This window comes from Coregonus lavaretus (assembly GCF_964263955.1).
Source record: "Coregonus lavaretus genome assembly, chromosome: 10".
In the NCBI taxonomy this organism is placed as follows: domain Eukaryota; kingdom Metazoa; phylum Chordata; class Actinopteri; order Salmoniformes; family Salmonidae; genus Coregonus; species Coregonus lavaretus.
This window is the reverse complement of record NC_139997.1, coordinates 6,432,197-6,441,752: the sequence shown is the minus strand read 5'-3', so window position 1 is coordinate 6,441,752 and position 9,556 is coordinate 6,432,197. Positions and strand designations below refer to the sequence as shown.

At 46.4% G+C, this 9,556-nt stretch overlaps 1 protein-coding gene across 5 annotated transcripts in view; it reads left to right on the top strand.

Annotated features, from left to right (window-relative positions):
* nedd4l (NEDD4 like E3 ubiquitin protein ligase) overlaps nucleotides 1-9,556 on the top strand; it is a 111,499-nt gene that overhangs the window by 56,004 nt on the left and 45,939 nt on the right. For all 5 annotated transcript variants that reach the window (XM_084170926.1, XM_084170924.1, XM_084170923.1 and 2 more), the window contains 5 exons: nucleotides 1-26; nucleotides 7,136-7,296; nucleotides 8,139-8,274; nucleotides 8,496-8,708; nucleotides 8,862-8,942. The exon at nucleotides 1-26 is cut by the window's left edge and continues 83 nt beyond it. In XM_084170926.1, the coding sequence (XP_084027052.1) occupies nucleotides 1-26; nucleotides 7,136-7,296; nucleotides 8,139-8,274; nucleotides 8,496-8,708; nucleotides 8,862-8,942 (617 nt within the window). The remainder of the gene's footprint in view (nucleotides 27-7,135; nucleotides 7,297-8,138; nucleotides 8,275-8,495; nucleotides 8,709-8,861; nucleotides 8,943-9,556) is intronic.

Sequence of the window (9,556 nt, the reverse complement as noted above, 5' to 3'; positions counted from 1 at the left end):
AAGGGATTACCAGGGAGGAGGCGGAGGTACGATGACAGGGACACACACGCACACGCACAAGCGCACGTACGCATATATGCATGCTTGCACATACACACAGCTTTTTTTACGTGAAATGTCAGGAGTTTTTGGGGAGTAAAACTGTGTGTTTTCCCTAAGCCTAACCTTGACCCCAAAACCCCTAACCTTAACCCCAAACCCTAAATCTAACCGTTAAGCTTAGAATAGCATTTTAACAAATTCAGGACATGGAAAAAGTCCTGACTTTTACAAAATAAAATAGTTTTCCTACCTTGTCAGGACATTCGGGTGACTTGTGAGGACATTCTGATCCTGATAATGTAGTAAAACATGTACACACACATACATACATACATACACACTCATATATATATATATACAGTGGGGGAAAAAAGTATTTAGTCAGCCACCAATTGTGCAAGTTCTCCCACTTAAAAAGATGAGAGAGGCCTGTAATTTGCATCATAGGTACACGTCAACTATGACAGACAAAATGAGAAAAAAATATCCAGAAAATCACATTGTAGGATTTGTTATGAATTTATTTGCAAATTATGGTGGAAAATAAGTATTTGGTCAATAACTAAAGTTTCTCAATACTTTGTTATATACCCTTTGTTGGCAATGACACAGGTCAAACGTTTTCTGTAAGTCTTCACAAGGTTTTCACACACTGTTGCTGGTATTTTGGCCCATTCCTCCATGCAGATCTCCTCTAGAGCAGTGACGTTTTGGGGCTGTCGCTGGGCAACACGGACTTTCAACTCCCTCCAAAGATTTTCTATGGGTTTGAGATCTGGAGACTGGCTAGGCCACTCCAGGACCTTGAAATGCTTCTTACGAAGCCACTCCTTCGTTGCCCGGGCGGTGTGTTTGGGATCATTGTCATGCTGAAAGACCCAGCCACGTTTCATCTTCAATGCCCTTGCTGATGGAAGGAGGTTTTCACTCAAAATCTCACGATACATGGCCCCATTCATTCTTTCCTTTACACGGATCAGTCGTCCTGGTCCCTTTGCAGAAAAACAGCCCCAAAGCATGATGTTTTCACCCCCATGCTTCACAGTAGGTATGGTGTTCTTTGGATGCAACTCAGCATTCTTTGTCCTCCAAACACGACGAGTTGAGTTTTTACAAAAAAGTTATATTTTGGTTTCATCTGACCATATGACATTCTCCCAATCCTCTTCTGGATCATCCAAATGCACTCTAGCAAACTTCAGACGGGCCTGGACATGTACTGGCTTAAGCAGGGGGACACGTCTTGCACTGCAGGATTTGAGTCCCTGGCGGCATAGTGTGTTACTGATGGTAGGCTTTGTTACTTTGGTCCCAGCTCTCTGCAGGTCATTCACTAGGTCCCCCCGTGTGGTTCTGGGATTTTTGCTCACCGTTCTTGTGATCATTTTGACCCCACGGGGTGAGATCTTGTGATCGAGGGAGATTATCAGTGGTCTTGTATGTCTTCCATTTCCTAATAATTGCTCCCACAGTTGATTTCTTCAAACCAAGCTGCTTACCTATTGCAGATTCAGTCTTCCCAGCCTGGTGCAGGTCTACAATTTTGTTTCTGGTGTCCTTTGACAGCTCTTTGGTCTTGGCCATAGTGGAGTTTGGAGTGTGACTGTTTGAGGTTGTGTTACAGGTCTGTGAGAGCCAGAAATCTTGCTTGTTTGTAGGTGACCAAATACTTATTTTCCACCATAATTTGCAAATAAATTCATTAAAAATCCTACAATGTGATTTTCTGGATTTTTTTTTTTCAATTTGTCTGTCATAGTTGACGTGTACCTATGATGAAAATTACAGGCCTCTCATCTTTTTAATTGGGAGAACTTTCACAATTGGTGGCTGACTAAATACTTTTTTCTCCCACTGTATATATATATATATATATATATATATATATATATATATATATATAGACACTACCAGTCAAAAGTCTGGACACACCTACTCATTCAAGTGTTTTTTTTACATTGTAGAATAATAGTGAAATAACACAGATTAAATCATGTAGTAACCAAAAAAGTGTTACACAAATCAAAATATATTTATAATTGAGATTCTTCAAATAGCCACCCTTTGCCTTGATGACAGCTTTGCATACGCTTGGCATTCTCTCAACCAGCTTCGTGAGGTAGTCACCTGGAATGCATTTCAATTAACAGGTGTGCTGCCTTAAAAGTTAATTTGTGGAATTTATGTCCTCCTTAATGCGTTTGAGCCAATCAGTTGTGTTGTGACAAGGTAGGGGTGGTATACAGAAGATAGCCCTATTTGGTAAAAGACCAAGTCCATATTTTGGCAAAAACAGCTCAAATAAGCAAAGAGAAATGACAGTCCATCATTACTTTGAACGTTTCTTCAAGTGCAGTGGCAAAAACCATCAAGCGCTACGGTCCTCTGTAGCTCAGCTGGTAGAGCACGGCGCTTGTAACGCCAAGGTAGTGGGTTCGATCCACGGGACCACCCATACACAAAAAATAAAAGAAAATGTATGCACGCATGACTGTAAGTCGCTTTGGATAAAAGCGTCTGCTAAATGGCATATATTATTATATATTATTATGAAACTGGCTCTCATGAGGACCGCCACAGGATAAGTTCATTAGAGTAACCAGCCTCAGAAATTGCAGCCCAAATAAATGCTTCACAGAGTTCAAGTAACAGACACATCTCAACATCAACTGTTCAGAGGGGACTGTGTGAATCAGGCCTTCATGGTGAAATTGCTGCAAATAAACCACCACTAAAGTACACCAATAAGAAGAAGAGACCTGCTTGGGCCAAGAAACATGAGCAATGGACATTAGACCGGTGGAAATTTGTCCTTGGGTCTGGAGTCCAAATTTGAGATTTTTGGTTCAAACCGTGTGTCTTTGTGAGACGCAGTGTGGATGAACGGATGATCTCCGCATGTGTAGTTCCCACCGTAAAGCATGGAGGAGGAGGTGTGATGGTGTGGGGGTGCTTTGCTGGTGACACTGTCTGTGATTCATTTAGAATTCAAGGGACACTTAACCAGCTTGGCTATCACAGCATTCTGCAGCGATACGCCATCCCATCTGGTTTGGGCTTAGTGGGACTATCATCTGATTTTCAACAGGATAATGACCCAACACACCTCCAGGCTGTGTAAGGGCTATTTTACCAAGAAGAATAGTGATGGAGTGCTGCATCAGATGACCTGGCCTCCACAATCCCCCGATCTCAACCCAATTGAGATGGTTTGGGATGAGTCAGACGGCAGAGTGAAGGAAAAGCAGCCAACAAGTGCTCAGCATATGTGGGACTCCTTCAAGACTGTTGGAAAAGCATTCCAGGTTAAGCTGGTTGAGAGAATACCAAGTGTGTGCAAAGCTGTCATCAAGGCAAAGGGTGGTGGCTATTTGAAGAATCTCAAATATAAAAAATATTTTGATTTGTTTAACACTTTTTTTGGTTATTACATGATTCCAAATGTGTTATTTCATAGTTTTGGTGTCTTCACTATTATTCTACAATGTAAAAATTGAGAAATACCCTTGAATGAGTAGGTGTGTCCAAACCTTTGACTGGTACTGTATATATACAGTTGTGGAGGTGGAGTAACAGAAGTCTGTTACTGCCAACAGGGAGTCTGGAGAAAACATCTAGTCTGTTCTGGTCTGGCCTCTCTTTCTGGAAACACCATTCACTCACTCACTCAATTCCCCACATCCTCTCATTTTCAGAAAGCTGATCTATTGGAAAACTAAAGTATGTGTTTGGTGTGTGTATCTGTATGCCTATGTGTGTCAGTGGCTTAATCTGAGTAAGAGAGAGAGAGAGCAAGATGGCTTTTTCACTCACTAAAATAATGCCTAGATAGGGTGACATTTAGCTAGTCTGGGTACCCGCCTGTTTAGCCATCATTCCACTCCTTGGTCTAGTCTGGTACCCGTCTGTATAGCCATCATTCCACTCCTTGGTCTAGTCTGGTACCTGTCTGTTTAGCTATCATTCCACTCCTTGGTCTAGTCTGGTACCAGTCTGTTTAGCCATCATTCCACTCCTTGGTCTAGTCTGGTACCAGTCTGTTTAGCTATCATTCCACTCCTTGGTCTAGTCTGGTACCCGTCTGTTTAGCCATCATTCCACTCCTTGGTCTAGTCTGGTACCCGTCTGTTTAGCCATCATTCCACTCCTTGGTCTAGTCTGGTACCAGTCTGTTTAGCCATCATTCCACTCCTTGGTCTAGTCTGGTACCTGTCTGTTTAGCTATCATTCCACTCCTTGGTCTAGTCTGGTACCAGTCTGTTTAGCCATCATTCCACTCCTTGGTCTAGTCTGGTACCAGTCTGTTTAGCCATCATTCCACTCCTTGGTCTAGTCTGGTACCAGTCTGTTTAGCCATCATTCCACTCCTTGGTCTAGTCTGGGTACCCGTCTGTTTAGCTATCATTCCACTCCTTGGTCTAGTCTGGGTACCCGTCTGTTTAGCCATCATTCAACTCCTTGGTCTAGTCTGGTACCCGTCTGTTTAGCCATCATTCCACTCCTTGGTCTAGTCTGGTACCAGTCTGTTTAGCCATCATTCCACTCCTTGGTCTAGTCTGGTACCCGTCTGTTTAGCCATCATTCCACTCCTTGGTCTAGTCTGGTACCCGTCTGTTTAGCTATCATTCCACTCCTTGGTCTAGTCTGGTACCAGTCTGTTTAGCCATCATTCCACTCCTTGGTCTAGTCTGGTACCAGTCTGTTTAGCTATCATTCCACTCCTTGGTCTAGTCTGGGTACCAGTCTGTTTAGCCATCATTCCACTCCTTGGTCTAGTCTGGTACCAGTCTGTTTAGCCATCATTCCACTCCTTGGTCTAGTCTGGTACCCGTCTGTTTAGCTATCATTCCACTCCTTGGTCTAGTCTGGTACCAGTCTGTTTAGCTATCATTCCACTCCTTGGTCTAGTCTGGGTACCAGTCTGTTTAGCCATCATTCCACTCCTTGGTCTAGTCTGGTACCAGTCTGTTTAGCCATCATTCCACTCCTTGGTCTAGTCTGGTACCAGTCTGTTTAGCCATCATTCCACTCCTTGGTCTAGTCTGGTACCCCGTCTGTTTAGCTATCATTCCACTCCTTGGTCTAGTCTGGTACCAGTCTGTTTAGCCATCATTCCACTCCTTTTACCCGTCTGTTTAGCTATCATTCCACTCCTTGGTCTAGTCTGGGTACCAGTCTGTTTAGCTATCATTCCACTCCTTGGTCTAGTCTGGTACCAGTCTGTTTAGCCATCATTCCACTCCTTGGTCTAGTCTGGTACCCGTCTGTTTAGCCATCATTCCACTCCATGGTCTAGTCTGGCTACCCGTCTGTTTTGCTATCGTTCCACTCCTTGGTCTAGTCTGGTACCAGTCTGTTTAGCCATCATTCCACTTTTTGGTCTAGTCTGGTACCAGTCTGTTTAGCTATCATTCCACTCCTTGGTCTAGTCTGGTACCAGTCTGTTTAGCCATCATTCCACTCCTTGGTCTAGTCTGGTACCAGTCTGTTTAGCCATCATTCCACTCCTTGGTCTAGTCTGGTACCCGTCTGTTTAGCTATCATTCCACTCCTTGGTCTAGTCTGGGTACCAGTCTGTTTAGCCATCATTCCACTCCTTGGTCTAGTCTGTGTACCCGTCTGTTTAGCCATCATTCCACTCCTTGGTCTAGTCTGGTACCAGTCTGTTTAGCCATCATTCCACTCCTTGGTCTAGTCTGGTACCCGTCTGTTTAGCTATCATTCCACTCCTTGGTCTAGTCTGGTACCAGTGTGTTTAGCCATCATTCCACTCCTTGGTCTAGTCTGGTACCAGTCTGTTTAACCATCATTCCACTCCTTGGTCTAGTCTGGGTACCAGTCTGTTTAGCCATCATTCCACTCCTTGGTCTAATCTGTGTACCCGTCTGTTTAGCCATCATTCCACTCCTTGGTCTAGTCTGGTACCAGTCTGTTTAGCCATCATTCCACTCCTTGGTCTAGTCTGGTACCCGTCTGTTTAGCTATCATTCCACTCCTTGGTCTAGTCTGGTACCAGTGTGTTTAGCCATCATTCCACTCCTTGGTCTAGTCTGGTACCAGTCTGTTTAGCCATCATTCCACTCCTTGGTCTAGTCTGGTACCCGTCTGTTTAGCTATCATTCCACTCCTTGGTCTAGTCTGGGTACCAGTCTGTTTAGCCATCATTCCACTCCTTGGTCTAGTCTGTGTACCCGTCTGTTTAGCCATCATTCCACTCCTTGGTCTAGTCTGGTACCCGTCTGTTTAGCTATCAATCCACTCCTTGGTCTAGTCTGGTACCAGTCTGTTTAGCCATCATTCCACTCCTTGGTCTAGTTTGGTACCAGTCTGTTTAGCCATCATTCCACTCCTTGGTCTAGGCTGGTACCCGTCTGTTTAGCCATCATTCCACTCCTTGGTCTAGTCTGGTACCAGTCTGTTTAGCTATCATTCCACTCCTTGGTCTAGTCTGGTACCCGTCTGTTTAGCTATCATTCCACTCCTTGGTCTAGTCTGGTACCCGTCTGTATAGCCATCATTCCACTCCTTGGTCTAGTCTGGTACCCGTCTGTTTAGCCATCATTCCACTCCTTGGTCTAGTCTGGTACCCGTCTGTTTAGCTATCATTCCACTCCTTGGTCTAGTCTGGTACCCGTCTGTATAGCCATCATTCCACTCCTTGGTCTAGTCTGGTACCAGTCTGTTTAGCCATCATTCCAATCCTTGGTCTAGTCTGTGTACCCGTCTGTTTAGCCATCATTCCACTCCTTGGTTTAGTCTGGGTACCCGTCTGTTTTGCTATCGTTCCACTCCTTTCCACTCCTTGTCATGCTAAACATCTTTGGCATATGACACAGAGTACAAGGAGTGGAATGGTAGCTAAACAGACGGGTACCCAGGCTAACATTTAGCAGAAGAACTGAATTTTTTTTAAACAGAAAATCTCACATCTCCAACCTTCTCCTTGCGAGATCTCAAACAGACAGACAGACAGTGGAATGTAACATACACCAAAAGGAAAGAGCTGTGTTTTTCTCCTGGCTGTGCAGTGTCTCTCTCGCTCCGTGTCTGTGTCTTTGAGCACTCTCTCCTCCTGTGCCTGTGTGTTTCTCAGGGCTGGGAGGTGAACGACTCCGCCGACCCCAGCGTCCAGAGGCCTCAGGTGGTCCAGCCCCCGCTGCCCCCAGGATGGGAGGAGAAGGTTGATAACCTGGGCAGAACCTACTACGTCAACCACAACAACCGCTATACACAGTGGAAACGACCCAGCAACGTGTATGTACACACAGCTAGGTTCTCTTTACACACAGTTATCAGAGTTGCTCTAGAGTTAAGGTTGTGGTTAGGATGGGATGAGAAGATGGATAACCTGGATAGAACCTACTATTTCAACCAAAACAACCACTACACAGTGGAAACGACCCAGCAACATGTATGTACATATAGTTGTCAGAGCTGCTCTAGGGTGAGGGTTAACTTTGGGGTTAGTCATCCACAACAACCACTCTACACAGTGGAAACGACCCAGCAACATGTACGTGCTGCTATACGTTCATACATAGTTATCTTCCACGCCGTGAACCACTAGATCCTCCTCTCCATCCTCTCAGGGCTGGGTGTCTCAGGCTTTGCATTCTCTTTGAAGAATCCTACCTGGAAGGGCTCTGTACTAGGTCCTCTGGTGTCCCCCAGGGCTCTGTACTAGGTCCTCTGGTGTCCCCCAGGGCTCTGTACTAGGTCCTCTGGTGTCCCCCAGGGCTCTGTCCTAGGTCCTCTGGTGTCCCCCAGGGCTCTGTCCTAGGTCCTCTGGTGTCCCCAAGGGCTCTGTCCTAGGTCCTCTGGTGTCCCCCAGGGCTCTGTACTAGGTCCTCTGGTGTCCCCCAGGGCTCTGTACTAGGTCCTCTGGTGTCCCCCAGGGCTCTGTACTAGGTCCTCTGGTGTCCCCCAGGGCTCTGTACTAGGTCCTCTGGTGTCCCCCAGGGCTCTGTCCTAGGTCCTCTGGTGTCCCCCAGGGCTCTGTACTAGGTCCTCTGGTGTTCCCCAGGGCTCGGTACTAGGTCCTCTCTTGTGCTCTCTGTACACCAACATGTAAAATGTTCATTGTCTCTTCTCTACAGGGATGATGTTTCGGAGGTGGAGAATGATAATCAGCAGCGTGCGAACAGCATCCAGGCCCACCGGGTTTTCAGGTCCAGACGACACATTTCTGAAGACCTGGAGAACGAACACATAGAACCCAGAGACATGGAAGATGTGAGTCTCATCCCTGACCTTTGACCCCTCGACTGTACAATATGTTTTAATCAAGATATTCATAAATCCAAGGACATCTATTGCTACATACCAGGACAATATTACGCCTACATTTTTACTTAAAATAGGTTAATGGATCAATGCCTTATCTTTACTGCAGAATACAGAATGACTTTCCAAGCCAGTCAGTGGTACAGTACACTCTCTCTCTCTCTGCACAGTCGTGGGAGCCAATCACTGAAGAGAGTCCAGACGGCCTCCTAACTGGCCCCTCCTCCGCAATGGCGACGCCCATCCCCCAAACGCCGGACCCCCCGGCCCTCCAGGAGTTCTCAGAGGAGATCAACCTGCGCCTGTCTCTCTCTCCAACCCCATCCGGCCCCCCGCCTGACATCAACGGAGAGGTGGCCGCCCCCAGCCAAGCCTCTGCTGTGGTGAGAATCACTGACCTGTTTGAATCTAGTGTTGGAGGCAATTCACCACTTTTTAACCTCATTCATCAGCACCATTCCAGTATGTCTGAAAACACCAATTTGTTCTGATGCCAAAAAGTCATAAGAAAACAATCCCTCTCTGTCTCCCCTCAGCAGAGTCATCGCTCCTCCAGACTGCGTTCCTCCAGTATGACAGATGGGGTCAGTGACCAGGCCCAGCCTCCTCCTCCAGCGGTACGATACGCTCTCTCTCTCTTCCTCTCCTCTGTTCTTCCTCCTCTGCCTTCCTGTTCCTTTACTACACAGGCAGCTCCTCCTGTTCTCCTCTCCTCCTCTCCTCTGTTCTTCCTCCTCTGCCTTCCTGTTCCTTTACTACACAGGCAGCTCCTCCTGTTCTCCTGTCCTCCTCTCCTCTCCTCTCCCCTCTCCTCCTCCTCATGTCCTCTCCTCCTATCCTCTCCTTCCCTCCTGTCCTGTCCTCTCCTTCCCTCCTGTCCTCTCCCCTCTCTTCCCTATGTCCTCTCCTCCTCTCTGCTCACTGGGATTCCTTAATGCCTGGTGGTGATTCACTCTGCAGTGTCAGGCTCTGTGTTTCTGGAACAGTGGCAGTAACTCTATCCTTCCCAGACAGAGATCTGAATCACAGTAGCCCAGGGAACCAGGGCTTCTAAAGGGAAAAGCACAGGTGCTGATGTCAGCCTTTTATCTCGCTGACCTGAATGAATGAGTGGGTAGCAGGAGTTTTACAACAACAGGATGTGAATGAGTGGTAAGTGGAATGAGTGGGTAGCTAGGATTTTACAACAGTAGCAGAATAAGGCTTTTACTAGACTGGCAAGATCCAATCA